General features: G+C 33.3%; 2 protein-coding genes across 4 annotated transcripts; both read right to left on the bottom strand.

The window, feature by feature from the left end:
- Positions 1-3,971: 3,971 nt before the first annotated feature.
- LOC117152434 lies at positions 3,972-7,263 on the bottom strand. The gene is made up of 2 exons (XM_033324209.1): positions 6,462-7,263; positions 3,972-4,185 (listed from the first exon to the last, which is right to left on the bottom strand). Exons 1-2 carry the CDS (start codon positions 7,261-7,263, stop codon positions 4,091-4,093), a joined length of 897 nt encoding a protein of 298 aa, XP_033180100.1. The 3' UTR covers positions 3,972-4,090.
- Positions 7,264-8,554: 1,291 nt separating this feature from the next.
- LOC100743452 (chromosome transmission fidelity protein 18 homolog) lies at positions 8,555-12,363 on the bottom strand. Of its 3 annotated transcripts, XM_003494169.4 has the most exons (11): positions 12,171-12,361; positions 11,709-11,972; positions 11,509-11,644; positions 11,238-11,427; positions 10,716-11,140; positions 10,403-10,645; positions 9,982-10,322; positions 9,668-9,909; positions 9,308-9,570; positions 8,958-9,243; positions 8,555-8,878 (listed from the first exon to the last, which is right to left on the bottom strand). In XM_003494169.4, the coding sequence occupies exons 1-11, from the start codon at positions 12,250-12,252 to the stop codon at positions 8,702-8,704; spliced, it is 2,649 nt and encodes an 882-aa protein (XP_003494217.1). In that variant the 5' UTR covers positions 12,253-12,361; the 3' UTR covers positions 8,555-8,701. The 3 variants fall into 3 exon arrangements, with proteins under 3 accessions (XP_003494217.1, XP_024227531.1, XP_012248236.1); XM_024371763.2 differs by lacking the exon at positions 12,171-12,361 and having other exon boundaries at positions 8,558-8,878; positions 11,509-11,633; positions 11,709-11,850; XM_012392813.3 differs by lacking the exon at positions 8,555-8,878 and having other exon boundaries at positions 9,087-9,226; positions 12,171-12,363.
- Positions 12,364-15,900: the final 3,537 nt, after the last annotated feature.

The following is a 15,900-nucleotide window of genomic DNA, read 5'->3' as shown; positions in this document are numbered from 1 at the left end:
CATGGGTCACTAAGCCAGTTAGTCTGTGAATAACTAGCCAACTGTCTACATTCCAGAACGCACATTTATAATTCTTATAATAATTGTTTAATAAATATCACATTATATTATTTCAACACAAACATTGTGTCTTCCACAGATTATTAATCTTAATCCCAAGATTAAATTCTAACAATCTCAAATTCAAAAAGATATTAATTATAGAATAAAAAGAAAATAGCATAAGTATTTCTTACTCAATGCAGAAAACAGTATCTGTACATTTTTTGTAGTAATATTTAGATAAAACTTCTAATAATAATTCTAAATAGGAACATTTAAATAAAGATTTAATTATAATTCTTAATAGTAACATCTAAATAAAAATTCTAAATGATAATTTTACATGACGATTCAAAACATAAAGACGATTTCACCATAATTTAAAGAATTTTCGTCGAATGAAAGAGAATACTATCCTTTACAAGATCCTTTCGCTTCAGGAAACAAGATACTAAGTTAAATTCATTTAAAATGCAAACACGTAAAGTTTCCTCTGTATCTTCTTCCGTGTCTCGTAACAAAGGAAATTTTGCACAAGAACAAATTGTTTCAAGGGTCCGCTGATGTTAAGTAATTAATTAATTTCCAATTGCACTCGATATGTCCGTGTTATTCTCGACCGAATTACTCGATTCCGATAGAGAATCGAAGAAAAAGAGAGAAAGAGAGAAAAAAAGGGAAAAGGAAAAGAAAAAAAGGACGAGCTTAATCTCTCTTTCGTTGGTAGCGTTTTTCATTCTGAAATTGAGTTCATCGACTCGACGCCATTATTTTTCTCATTACGTACTAACTAAACCCTCTTCGTCAGTTCTGACAATGACAATAAACGCATAAACAGTCTGAAGAATTACACGAAACGCATGGGAAGATATTAATTCGATCTCGATTCGCGATACCTTTTAACTTTTATTTCCTTGAGTTTTAAAGCATTTGTCAGCAATTGGCAGCTGCATGACTTCTTTTCAATTGTTAAATAAATATTACTACCTACTTTTAAATGAATATTGCTACTAGATCGAGTGAAGATGTGTAAGTTATTACTGTTCAAGATAATTGAAAAGGTAAGGTTCTATGACACTGCTGAGTGAACCCTAGGAGGAGTCTAGAACTCTTGAAGGGCCAACAAACCACTCGGTAAAAGAAGCAAACTTCTATCCTTCACCCTCATCGTAAGCGATCGACAACCGGGCAGATGCGTGAAGTCAATTCTCAAGAGCTGTTGTCTTCCATCTGACGTAAACTAAAAGTCGTGGTCTGGCCACCGGACACGATAGTCAGTTACATATAGTTAGTCGTAGATTACGATCCATTTGCATCTTACAAAGATCAACGATCGTGGTCCAACCGCCAGGCACGACAGAGTCACTTATACAAAGTCAATAGTAGAGTACATTTCATCTCCGTCTTACGAAGTTCAAGGGTCGCTGTTTGACCGCCGGACACGATATAAAGTCGATATTGTGTATGATATTCAGAAAGGACAGTTCCTTAATAGTCACGCATTCAATAAATTCATATAGTTCACTATGTAATCAACTGTCTGGCTTGCAACTCCTTTCCTCCGTCATTCCCTTCACAACCGTAAGCTTTCGGACGCGTACGATTACTATGATTTGTTCTCTTAATGTTTTCACAGTGTAAATGTAATAAAACGATTTATAATGAAGAATTTGGAAAATAAGTATCTCTTTGTTCTCAACATTTCGTATATTTCTATACAGGGTGGTTGGTAACTGGTGGTACAAGAGGAAAGGGGGCGATTCTACGCGAAAAAAGAAGTCGAAAATATAGAATAAATATTTTTCGTTTAAGGTTTTGTTTTCGAGAAAATCGACTTTGAATTGTCGCTCGTTACACGTGCACTTTATCACGTCTCGTTATAACGGATCTCACTGTAGATCGTTGTCTCGATGGAAAAATTAAAAAAAAAATTTTTTTTATTTAAATCTAAATTTAAAATTTTTCTAAATTAGAAGAAAAATAGCAGTACCCCAGCAGCGACATCTTCAGTCAGCAGCTACAAGTATCACGGACAACACAACTACACCTCAGATGTTACTGTCATCTAGTGGCCAAGGATGTTCGGAATTATTATGAAGCTTATAAAAGTATAAAAATTAGATGTCTGAGTTTTAGAAACTTTTATTTCAAAATTTGCAAATTCATAGTTACGTCATTGCAAATATAATAATATATATAAAATATTTGACGGCCGTCTCTCTCTCTCTCTCTCTCTCTCTTTTTCTTTCTTTCTTTCTCTCTCTCTCTCTCTTTTTCTTTCTTTCTTTCTCTCTCTCTCTCTCTCTCTCTGTCGGGAAGAGATTATCCCAAATTAGATATGCAAATTAAATCTTACCATAACTCCTATTTTCTTTGCGCGATAGTAGAGAATGTGCAAATTTCTGATAAAATTGGTTGACAAATTTATCGGAAATTAGCAACATCTACAAACAAGTAAGCATCTTCAGAATGCTGAAGCGATGTATATATCATCTGATTTAAAGAGAACCAGGATAACAAAATGTACCGATAGCATGCAACAGAACGCCTTAAGGCCTGTAAATAACTCGCAAAACATCAGAAATAAAATGTTGCATAACGCTGTATTGATTCCCAATGATTTAACATCTCAATTATTCCTAAGTATCTTATCGGTTCGTCTATTCGAGATAACAGAAAAATAGATTACTGGGAAGAATACATCGGTTATAAGAAAAATGATAACAAGTAGATGGTATTCGATGTGATGACAAAGGAAAATCAATGCAGACCCAGAACCGACCACCATTGAGTAACTTTTTCATCGTTAAGACTGTCAGACTCCCGACACCGGATACAAAGCCGATCATCCGGATTGAACGCGATTGCCTTCTGGAAAATAGATGATTCTCCGACTCGGGACAAGGATATTGCATTGTAATGATATTGTATTCGATCTATGGGAATTAATAGTAACTACGGTTAGGTAACGGTTGCCAACGCGTTTCAATACCAATGGTCAAAGGAGAGATCGGCAGGTATGCAAATATGGTAAATACAAGAAAAGAACTCTCATAAAAAAAAGACTAGACAGAAAACACCCTACTACTGACCTCACTAAAAAAATAAAATAGAAAAACTCGAGGATGGTATCCCACTGAGAGTAGCCATCCACATATTAATTAGCAATAAAGCTAGAAAAATTTACCGAATGTCCAGCTGGACAAATTGTATTGTAAAGTACAAATAAAAAAAAAAAAAAAAAAAAAAAAAATAGTGGAGTGAAGAAAAGAAGACTTTCCCGAGTTTTCTTGGCAAAAGATAGGCTTAGACCTATGCCATAAAGACCACTGGTTTTTGATCATAACAGACTATTACTTCAGATTCCTTGAAATTTGCTGATAATAGAAAATTGTAAAAAAGCATTCGTTAGATTCGGCATTCACGAAATTGTAAGAAGTGAATACCACACACAGTTTTCGTTCAGATTCCGTCGGTTTGCGAATGACTTCAACCTTGTATGTAACAAGTTCGCCAAGGCTCTTACAGAGTAATGGTGCCAATATGAAAATTGCTAAAAGTACTACAACAAAATGCGATGATATTATCACTTAGCCATCCGCGCGCGCCACTGCGAGCTATACGTTTCCACGGCACTCGGACAAGTCAACCTATACGCTTTCCATGCATTTTTCTAAGTATCGAGGACTAATATTCATTGCTTAAAAAATAAGGAAGTTTAAAAATTATTTATATGGTCAATTATATTTTGCGGTAATGATTTTATTTAACGATTTCACATGTTGTTTATACAAAACATCAAATTAAAAGTATATATTAAAAGTATACAAAATATAGGTAAAATTACAAACATTAAAGATGAGTAAAGATAAATAACATAACTTGAACATGAAATTAAAAATATTTTTTTACAATGTGGTATCGTTCGATTATAACTTTATTTAGTCATAACTGATAGTGTAACTTTTTAATTAATTTTAACACCACTAGATTGGGGTATTTTATTATATACTGTACTTTATAAAAGCAGAAAAAGTGATGCAATTAATTAGGAACAATTCCAGGTAAACAATAACTGATAATAACAAAAACAGAAAAAAAACGCGTTGCAAAAGTCAAAAAGGGAGATCTTCCCGCTCAGTACTTTACAGAGGAAAGATCTCACTATTCAGTTAGCTAAGTGTTAATATAGGTCTCTTAAGCTACAGAATAGTATTATTATTCGTTAAAAAATGGTTATTCGCCCGCAGAATTAATATATTCAAGAAAGATTCGGTCTCATATCCTTATTTAAAAAAAAAAAACCTAGGTCCCCTTATAGAACACGACAGAGTTGCTTTTAAATAAAATGCGAGAAAAAATAAACAGGAGAAAATGTACAATAACCTACACGTGAAGAAACTTTCTGTATTAAAAAGAAGCGATAAGATTTGGATGATAGATATGTGAATGTACACCAAAATTATAGATCAGGATGATAGTAATTCATACTTCATTGGAACAGAAAGTGGTGGCAAAGTTCGACGAAGTCGATGACATCTCATCTCGGTTCCGTATAAACCATCAGTTTGAAGATGAATGGCGTTAGTGTACCAATAATAACTCCTGAGCCTGCGCGAGCCAGTACACCGATATCGTCAAGTGTAAACAACAACCTGAACATGAACAGCGAAAATCCTCGCGCATAAGGCAAAGTGGTCCGAAATAACAATCTCGACGATAGCGTAGGTTATCTCGGAATAGAAAACCTCCCGAAATACTGATCTGTTTTGTGTAATGTATAACATCTACTACTTATAAGGTTATAAATAAGGACAACAACGCCCTGTGGAGAAAAAGAGTTAGACACGAGAGATCACGCTATACTTGAACAATTCCGAAACCATAAAACCAAACAAAAATAAAGGAAAAGACGATCAGCGACGACGAATACGAAACTAAAGAAGATGAGTAGCATTCATTAACAAGAGTCCTTATAGATTGCTCGACACTGAAGAAACCATGATATCTAGACGATCATGTTATGTTAGTGATAGAATTTGTGTAGATAGAATCCAGAAACGTTTAAAGCTGCTATGAACAGCAAAGAAAGCGCTAAATAGAGGGAAACCGTGAATGTCGAAATGTTCTCCCTACAAAAAAATCAGATGTGAAAGTTAATGGACCTATCAAGAAATGTGATGCGGTACCGTGCAAATGAACTATTCGCGTGAAAAGAAATCCCGATGACACGATCGACAAATACAAGGTAAGGTTAATCATTAAAGGATTCAATAAGTGTCAAAACATAGATTACAGCCAAACGTTTAGCCCAATTGTAAGCATAATATGTTTTGAGCATAGTAAACAGATATATTTGATATTCAATGTGTCAATGGTATTCCTATATTCAAAATTCGACAAGATCATATGCATGGAACAACCAGAACGTTATAGCAACAGTACCAATAGGATTAGCCTACTCAAGTAAAAGTTTGTATAGGCTGAAATAGGTCTCAAAAACAAGCGCTTTGCAGAATTGCTCGTGAAACTGAGATTTCAAACAGGCGATGTTGAGTCTTGCTTGTACATCCGAGATAAGAATGGTAAGGAACTCATACTGATACTATATGTAGATGACGGATTGCTAGGAATAACCGATCCAGAAGAATTGATTTTTATGTAAAACGTAAAAGATTGTACGGTAACATAGTAGGTTCATAAAAGAAATGAAATTTGTAAGATGATTATGCAAAATCCAAAAATACGTAAGTGCCCGAATATTTATCAACGAAGTATATAGCGTACATCAAATATATTTAATGGTTTCACAGAGAAAACATTTTTTAAATCTGATGTTACCCTTCTTCGTTAGTAAATGCATAGACGATATACGAATATTACATATTTTTCTATTATGGATATGAGATTAATTAATAATAAATAAAATTTAGATTATTGTGGAAACTAATGGTTTTTTTCATTAAGATAGAAATGAGGTGTATAAGTCGTGTCCTTGATGATTGTGGCTGGTGGCTGTAGATGTCGCTGCTGGGGGTACTGCTATATTTTCTGGTGGCTGGAGATGTCGCTGCTGGGGGTACTGCTATATTTTCTTCCTATTTAGAATCGTGGAATAAAAATCGGACTTCGGTCGCTGGGATTCGATCTCGCGTTCCGAACGTTCGTAACCTAATGCGCTAACCACTGCGCTACCGTCGTCCGTTGGTTGTTTATGTCGAGTCGCCACAGTACCCCCTTACCAGTGATAACGTTTCTTCCTTGTGTGGTAAAGCATCAGTAGTGTTTATTGCCAAATCCGAGTAGATGTGACGCGAAGACTTCGATGTGGCGATGGATACTCGCGCTACGGTGGCGTGTCGTCGTCGTTTCGTGTTTATCGTAGCGATAGAGGTTCAGTTTTCCCGACTTTCATCGACACGGAGATCTACACTTTCGCGCCCGCTCGCGGTACAAGTCGTGATAATAACATAGACCGTTTCGGGAGGTAGAACGCCGACGACGCCTCCCGGGGGAATGCGAACGCGAACGCATTCGTCGACAGACGCTAATACTGAGCGCGTTGATCCTCGCATTAATCTGCCGCAATTCCTCGCGCAATTCCTCGCTCATTTCCTCACGCCTTTCCTTACGCATTTCCTTCCTGAAACTGGGCGCTGCGTCGTCCTGTGCCTTGCGTTTGCTCACGGATGCTACTCTCGCCTCCCGCTGATCGCTTCCTGAACAGGCCTCCTCTATTCTATCCGTGACCTGGATTATTTTATCCGTGCTGATGTCGTCCATAACCTCCAACACCCGTCGTATGCGGTCTGGTAGACGATTCTTCCATAACGTGAGGATGAACTGATCCGACGCTAAGGGACTGGCCAGCTTCTTCAGGTCGTGGTAGAATTGGGACGGCTTACGGTCGCCCATCACCTCTTTTTCTACCAGTCTTTTAACCCGCTCGCTGTCGGATTCAGCTAGACTCCGTATCAGTTCTTCCTTTAGCCGGTCGTACTGACTGCCGACCGTGGAGTCCAAATCAACATCCTCGAGTCGCTCCAGATACTCTGATTCGAGACACCCAAACAGGGTGGCGACTTTGTCGGAATCTCGCTCGATTCCCGCCGCCTCAAGCTGTTTCTCAAATACCGTGAACCAAAACGATACCTTCTGCGGCTTCATCGGAGGCACGCGGATTGGTTGCGGGTGCATATGCGATAAATTGTTCTTAGACATTTGATCACGTCGGGGTCACCAATGTAGAGGATGAGGTAGTTCAAATATCCCTATTATAGTCTAAGTTGTGAGCACTTTATTAAAGTAATGCTTTGATACAAAGCACAAGTCCTGGTATATAATTAATCGGAATAAATACGCGCGTGTGTCGAGAAACTTCGTATACACTTTGATGCGTCGATATTACTGAACTCTCCCGCTCGTCAATTCGCTCGTTTATTTATACTGGTCGGGGGACAGTCGGAAAGTTTGAACTCGACTGCGTTTGTCGGTTGAAAGTAACGACGACATTGTTTTGCTCTGAGTTTGGTTATTAATACAATATGTGTGTGTCCTACGATATTGATGCTCCGAGGGAAAACAACAATAAGATTTGAATTTATTAGCGTGCCGCTACAGGAACAGAAAGAAAACACAAATAATCTACTGAAAGTTGAAATAAGTAATATCTGGTTTCTTCTTTCCATCAAACACAAGAAATAAACTTTAATGAAACTATTTGGGTTTGAAGAAAACTTGTACAGAATATGAAATAAAGTCGGATGAAAAATCGATTTGATACTACAATTTCGGTTGGGTTAAACGAGAAGCACGTAGCATAGATGTCACAAAAGCAACATCAATCGTGACAAGACGTTTTATTCATAAATTGTTCACCGATCAAAAAGTGTTGCAACAACGATGTACCGGATATATCAATGAAATATCATAAATTTTACATAAAGAATACATCACATAAAGAATACTTCATCGATACACTGTTCAAAAATGTCTATCTCAAATTGGGGCGTTTGTTTGAGAGGTTCTTCGTCAACGCTGCAGTGATGGATTTTCGCGTGTACGGACGTAAAAGCGCACCCAGCGTTCCGTTTTTCGAGGACCATACTAATCTAAGTACTGAATCTAAGTATTGAAGAATGAGTTAACTAAATCATTCGTATCTGTTTGTTTAGATGAAATCAATAATTTTTAAGTCAAAGTTATATAGGATTAGAATTTTATACAAGGTGTTCATTATAATAATCAACAACCAAAGTTAGTTAGAAGTTAATTGACAATGGACTAAAATATACAAATTAGAATATTTTCGAATTAAAAATCGGGGTCACGTATGTACACTTTTTAAAATATATGTGAAGAGTCAAGAAAAGTAAATGATAAATATATTCTTGCTTATTTTTTTATTTTTATATCGCTATATGTCTAAGAGGAAGTATTTTAATATAAAGGAGCTAAAAGTGGAATCTGTTAGGTCCAAAAATATAGTTGAAGTTTTTTAATAGTCTAAGGTATATTTGTTATAACAAGCAATGCTTTCACATATATGAGGAGGTTAGAAAAATACATATTAAGCTCTGAAATCAAATAAAAGCACACATTTTATAACATAGAATAATGATGATAATAATAAAAATAACAAAAAATTAAATTTAATAATTTAAAGAAGATTCCTCATTTTAACTTTTCGGCGAACTGCATTGCTAAAACCTTCTTTGTATTTATACCATACACCATTCCTTGTTAAACGATTTAACGAATTCATTGGTTCTTTATCCAATTTGTTGTGTTTATCTTGATCGATTGTAATAATTCTTCCAAAGAAATCCTTATATTTCTGTAATTATCATTATTTTTGTAATATTTATGTTGAAGAGGAATTAAATAACATTAAAAGAAACGTAGAAAGTTATTACTGTTTCTGTTGTTTTTGTTTGAAGATTTTTAGATTGTTCTATAACATTAGTTTTGCTAGCTGTATTATTGCATATCTTGGCGACAGGATCTGATGTTGAATTGGTTATAACATTATGATTTGTAATTCCTTCATTTTTACTTTGAATAGATCTTGTATTTTTTATTGCATTTTCAGCTCGTCGTAATCGTTCAGCTTCTAACTCTTGAACAATTATTTGTTTCACTGTATATGTGAGTGTTCGATGATACTTACAATCCGGAAAAATGCCTATTTCAAATATATTACTGAAAAAATATAATTAATTTGTACATTTTACATACGAATCTAGACTATACTTTTCTAACTTACGGATCTAGTTTGTAGTCATAACTTTCATCAAGATTCTTTTCTTGAATGAATGTGAGGCCAATGTCAATTAAAATATTCACTAATCGATTAAGATCATCCTTCTCTTTGTCTGAGTGTAAATGTCCAGAAACTGTTCGTAATTGCGGAGATAATAAATCCGGAAGAAAAGGAGCAATGTCGATTGTTAAAATTACACTGTTACGACCACTACTTCGTTGAACAGCAGTTAGAATACCAACGTTCCTTGCATGTTTCTGACTCATCTAGGGAAATTGAATTTTTAAATTAAATTTATGAGTCTAGATCATATCATATGTGTATATGTATGATAATTATATATACAATATATGTAATTCTTACTTCATATGCAATGGAAGGATAGGATAATTTAACATTTCCTGCGGTTGCAAAGTATAAATGCCAGGCAACGAATGTATAATTTATATAAGGCATAACAGACCAAGTTTGAAGACTTGCAATAAGTGAGAAAATTTCATCAAAAAGTTGAAACCATTGTAAACATAATGCTATATAACTAAAATTATCATTACAAGTTTCTGGATAATTATGGAATACGCCTTGAGCTAATTTTTCTGTTTCTCCTAAAGCAAAAAATAAATGTTATTAATATCTTAAAAATTTGTATTAATAATATTACTATAAAAATAATTTACCATTTTGCACAGTTTTTAGTACAAGTTGAACTCTTTCTGAAAGAGGCAGTATACCACTTCTATTCATGGGTATTTTTAATATTTGTTTCCACGAGTCGAACAATCCTTTTCTACTATCTTTTAATGCAAAAGATAAATTGTCGCCTAAACTAATACCACCCATATATTGTAATGCTCCTAGACATGATCTAATATCGCAACCAGATACTTTTATTAATCCTAAAAGTGCATCAGGATTTACTTTTAAATTTTCTTTTTGTGATATTTCCATTAACCTGTCTGCTACTTTTGTAGCACTTACTTCTGGTACTGGTATAATGAGGGCAACTGCCCTAAGAGCTCTATAATAAATATAAAATAAAATTAATATTCATGCATAGGAGTATATGAATCATACAAATAAGTTGTATTAGAAATTTACCTTAAGGAAGGGGTATATGGTTCATTACAGATACATATTACAGGACGGTGACAAGAATTTGATTGTTTAGCAGTTTTAGTCTTATCTTTCTTTCCTTTTGAAACTAATTTACCTTGTACGAACTTAAGAAGAAGATCGATTGATGCAGCTGGTGCACCATCAATTTCATCTAAAACTAAACAATTTGGCTTTGGATCGTTTCCCATTACTGCTTTCATTTGTGTTGATGCAAGAAGGACTTGTCTATATTTAACAATACATATCTATACAAATTTGCGATTTCAGTTGGATATTAATTTTAATTGTAAATTACCTAAATGCATCTGGACTTCTTTCATCACTTGCATTTATTTCTACTACATTATAACCAGCATGTTTGGCTGCTAAATGGGCTAACGTAGTTTTTCCTAATCCAGGTGGTCCGCTAAGTAGCACAATTCTCTGAATTGGGAAACCTTTACTATCTACTTCCTGAAAAGCTTTTTCATCCATAAATTTTCTATTTTTAAATGTAGAATTTACTTTTTTCTTCTTGTTATTAACATAATTTCGATTAAATACTATTTTATCCCAGAGTTTTATCCAATGTAATAAGTGTCTGTTTACACTTTCATCTGAAAGTAATTCCATGTAAGATCTAGGTCTATATTTATCAACCCATAGTTCATCATCTTTAGCAGATTTTGTAGCAGCAAGGTAGGGAATTTCACAACTGGCACGCTTAACATTCTGTAATATCTACAAAAAGACTTGAAATTCTTACAATATGCATGTCATTAAAGTTATTGCAATATATGTTGAAAGAAGAGATAATATATATCTTCAAGTCACTTACAATTTCTTCAGCTGCAGTTTTAAGTTGACTATATGGTACTGACAATAAGTTAGAAATCGAATCTGCATTTTTTTTAATTTTATTTTGCTCATTATTTTTTACTCTTATATAAATACGTTGTGCATCATGTGGCCTAGTCAGAGCAATAAAATTCCAACGGGGAACTCTCAATGATATCGACTCTCTCTTGCTAAATAAAATTATGAAGCAAATAATATGAATCTTTTACTACTTTCAAGTATAAAAGTTAGCGTATTTTCTTTTAACATACTTTTCAACATCTTTTCTGTTAAAAGAAACTCCACTGTCACATTCATTAAACTTAACCTTAGCATCTGCTACCACTTTAATAATTTCTTGAGGTTCATTCCATCGTGGTTTCTTTTCTTTTGGTTCCTGAATATTAGCTATAATTCAAATACAATGATTTATCATATATATGAATGTTTTAAGCTATATGAAGATACATACCGAAATCATTTACATCTAATATATCTGAGATATCGCCAAAAAGTTCATTATAATTTCTCTTTTTTGTAATATCTGTACCAAAATTGTCATTGCTTTCAATAACTTTACTAGTACTAGGAATACATAATTCATTGTATTTACTAGATGTAGGAGTATTTAATTCCTTATATAGATTTGATATAACAGCATTCGATTCATCTTCTCTCCGCTTCTCCTGCAAATTCTGAACTTCTTGAGGCTGTTCTCCTTTTTTTTTTTCAAGCTCTAAAAGTAATTTAAATTTGTAATTACATTTATTTTGTGACTTTAATTAACTTTTTTTGCATTAATAAACAAAAAATTTATTAAATAATAGGATAGAATATCCTATTAAACAAAGTTTCCTATTTCTCATACACAAATTCTTAGATCATTTACATAAATTTATAAGGAGTTATGACAGCAAGGTTATAATTTGTATACCTTCAATTTCTTTTAAAACTTCATATTCATCTTCGTGAACTAAATCAAATTCTTCATCAGGATCGGGAAATTCAGAATCCATAATTGCAATTTGTTTTACAAATATTTTAATTGTTATATATTGGTGTTCTTCAAATTTAATCCTAGTTGTACATTTTTGTATACGTATACATTATCTATTATATTTTGCCGCGTATTTTTTCGCGGGAATTTTAAATCGTAACACATGAGTAAATAAACAAATATGATTTCATAGTCAATGAAGATAAGTGATATCAATATATATTTAATTGTATTAATATCTATTTTACTTCTGTTAATATCTATTTTAATAATACATTTTCATATACAAATTTTTTCGACATTTGTTTCGACGAACTATGGGTTGTATATTAACCATTCTCTTGGAAAATGATATTAAAACTTCATTAATTCTATACGTATATACATATACATATAAAACTGACTTTGTTTATAATATATTTATATCCTACAGTCACATAAACTTTACGTAGCGTGCCATTACTGAAACCGCTGCGGTTCAGCGAACACTTTTACGAGCTTGTGTACGGTACCAAATAAAAATATTGACACAATCCGGATCTTCGTATAAATTTCTTCGTAAATCTGTAAAGAATGTGATTCTCTATTTAATCTTTTTGTAAAATATAACTGGCGATTCTAAAGTTTACCATGGTATACCATATAATTAAAAATTCAAAAAATAATTATAATACAGAAGAAAGGTAGAACACACACAAAGGTCAGTGTTCAGCGAAACAGAAGTATCGGCACACTTGCGATTTTGTTATATAAATTTATTATAACATTTGATTTAATATTTAGTATGTAATCCTACTTCTTTATGTCAATTTTCAGATGATTTGACATTGAATGTACTAATTTTTTTTGTGACTTTTGATCTATTCACATCAAGCATAGAAAGAAAACTAAAAAGGAAACACCCAACAGATCTCACAAAGGATATAACCTAACAAACACGAACGTGGTACCCCGCTGGGGGACGCCACCCACATGTTATATTACTATACCATTAAGCTATAATATTTTATCAAATGTCCTACTGGACAAATTGTAAAATTTAAATAAATAAATAAATAAAAAAGATATTATATTACTATACCACAAACCTATAATATTTTACCAAATGTCCTACTGGACAAATTGTAAAATGTAAATAAATAAATAATAAAAAAAAAATTCCTCAAGAAGTACTTTCTTCAGATCTTACTTATTAATATGACGTGTCTTAATCCTTCTTCCTAATTCAAACCAAAAATGCTGAATAGAATTTAGGTCTGAGGATTGTGAGAGTCATTAACATATACGGTGTACTAAAAATGATTTTTAGAAATTGTTTAATAATATAGGTTATGTGTGTGGAATCATTATCCTGTTGAAAATAATAATCTTAACATAAATTTTATTTTTCCGCCTTTTTCCAAACTTCTGCTTCCAGATATTTAACTAATTATATTTGTCCGTGGCATTTTCGATAAAAATAAGCTCTCCTACACGAAAAGGGCACATACATCTCCATACCATCATCCCACCTCATCCGTATTTGACGGTTTGGATATAGTTTTTTTATCTAATTCAGTATTCGATTTTCACCAAATTAAAACCTATCCACCACATTAAAAAATATTCGATTTGCTATCGTCTGAAAGCAGTATCTTGTCCCAGAATGCTTTTCTTGTACATAATTAATAACAAACTTCAATGACTTTTTTTATTAATTTTTTTACTGCATGATTTTCGTTTTGCAACTCTTGATTTATATCCAGCAGATTTTGAGCGTTCTTCGAACTATTTTAACTGGGGTCTATTTCCGTGTTAGATTTATTTTTGCACTGTTGCAGATATTTCCGAGGACTTTTTTCTCTTCTATAAGCTCTCGGAAGACATCCGTTTCGTGTGGCATTTGTTCAATCTTTTTCGCAAAAAAATTGTTTAATCATTTTTTTCTACGGTAAAAGAGCTTCTGTTAATAATAATTGTTTAATTACACTTTTTACGGCAAAATGACTTCTGTTAATAATTTTTTGCGGACAAGATTTTTCTTTATGTCCTACTGGACAAATTGTAAAATTTAAATAAATAAATAAGAAGAATAAAAGAAAAAGATTTTCCTTGGTCATATAAATTTAACATAATATTTCTTTTACCATTTATTGCTTCTTTTGTTTCATTTCTCATTATTTTCCTTCTTTTCTGCAAAATATTCTTACTAACTTCGAAAAATGACGATCGGTTTGAATGAAGGTATTACCTGTGGCATAATAAGTGTAGGACAATGAAGACCGCCTGTCTTTCGACCTATTGTCACATGCCATAAATTAAGGATTAAAGGTGCCATAAATTAAGGCTTCACCTGACTAGTTCGGACGTCGTGCAATTACGACTCCTGAAAATGCAAGATTTTGAACGTTTTTACACGGACCAAAGTCAGACTGAGCAGCTGAGTGCACAGGAATCCTACAATTGAACGATACATAGGCAACAGCTTACCTACTACAAGTCGTAGAGAAGAAGATTATATTCGAAGGCGTAAATCATCCTGCGCGATGTTTTGAAGAAAAATCGTAGATTAAACATTATACCTATCTATTCCTTAAAATTCATAACAACACATCGAAAACTTCATGAAATTTTCGAATAGAAAGGATTAATGTTTCTTCTGATCCTTTGCCTTCATAAATAAATAATATATGATAGTACATATAAACAATGTTTATACAAATTTCACGCATTCATAGCTGTACACTGGTGTTCAAAATCACATACGCATTAAGTATTCTTGAGGATTTTTTTTTATTTTTAATTTGTGCTTTACAATTTGTCCAGCTGGACATTTCGCAAATTTTTTCTAACTTACTCTTATGGTCGAACGCTATCTTGCACGAACCACACACTTTCTATACAAATTTATGGTATTCTTCGCCAACTTTTCCTTTCATTTTCTTTGTATAATTTCTTGCAAATTACCCAGGCACGTCAGTCACGTTATTACTTGTGGACAGTTATCTGTAGGCAATTACCTCAGGGTATTCGTTGCTAAAATAATAGTATCCTTGCAAGACAGTTCTAAGCATTATTAAACATATTAGGAGGGTATTCCATCGCTTTTCTCAATAGGCATACTCAATTCGCTCTTCAAAACATTGTAGGTAATTACCCTGAGGTAATTGTCTACAGGTAACTGTCCCCAGGTAATAACGTGACTGACGTGCCTGGGTAATTTGCAAGAAATTATACAAAGAAAATGAAAGGAAAAGTTGGCGAAGGATACCATAAATTACTCTCCGGAATAAACTCTCCGCTACAATCTTTGTTTTGGCGATTTTAGAAATGCAGATAGATGAGAAAGCAAAACTCTTCTGGAAAGATTGAATAATTTCGACAGCCAACGAGAAACGTTAAGAAAAGCTGTTATGTATGAACATAAAATTGGAGTTCATTGTAGTTTTAGTGTAGACTTAAGTTATTGCACTGTAGATTTTATGGGCCTTCTTATTTTTAATCTTTTAAGCTTTCCTATTTCCATTATTTTTGTATTTTTAAATCTCTTTTATTTAGTTCCAACGCGAGTAATTTGGATATGTGTGCGTAGTGCGTACAGTGCGTGTTATATGTATCGTGCTTATTGTGTATCTGGTTTGCAAAAAAAAAAAAAAAAAAAAAAAAAAAACGAAGGTTATATTGAACA

The sequence above is a fragment of the Bombus impatiens genome, unplaced genomic scaffold (genome assembly GCF_000188095.3).
Source record: "Bombus impatiens unplaced genomic scaffold, BIMP_2.2 scf_1694, whole genome shotgun sequence".
NCBI lineage: Eukaryota > Metazoa > Arthropoda > Insecta > Hymenoptera > Apidae > Bombus > Bombus impatiens.
The sequence above is the reverse complement of the archived record's forward strand: the minus strand, read 5'-3'. Positions and strand labels throughout refer to the sequence as shown.

Excerpts from the sequence above, each read along its gene's own strand:
- LOC100743452 (XM_003494169.4), bottom strand. The coding sequence starts at position 12,252 with ATGGATTCTGAATTTCCCGATCCTGATGAAGAATTTGATTTAGTTCAC. Across the intron at positions 11,973-12,170 it reads AGTTTTAAAAGAAATTGAAG|AGCTTGAAAAAAAAAAAGGA; the intron begins GTATACAAATTA and ends AATTACTTTTAG. Across the intron at positions 11,645-11,708 it reads ATTAGATGTAAATGATTTCG|CTAATATTCAGGAACCAAAA; the intron begins GTATGTATCTTC and ends TTTGAATTATAG.
- LOC117152434 (XM_033324209.1), bottom strand. The coding sequence starts at position 7,263 with ATGTCTAAGAACAATTTATCGCATATGCACCCGCAACCAATCCGCGTG. Across the intron at positions 4,186-6,461 it reads GCGAAAGTGTAGATCTCCGT|TACTGAGCGGGAAGATCTCC; the intron begins GTCGATGAAAGT and ends TCCTCTGTAAAG.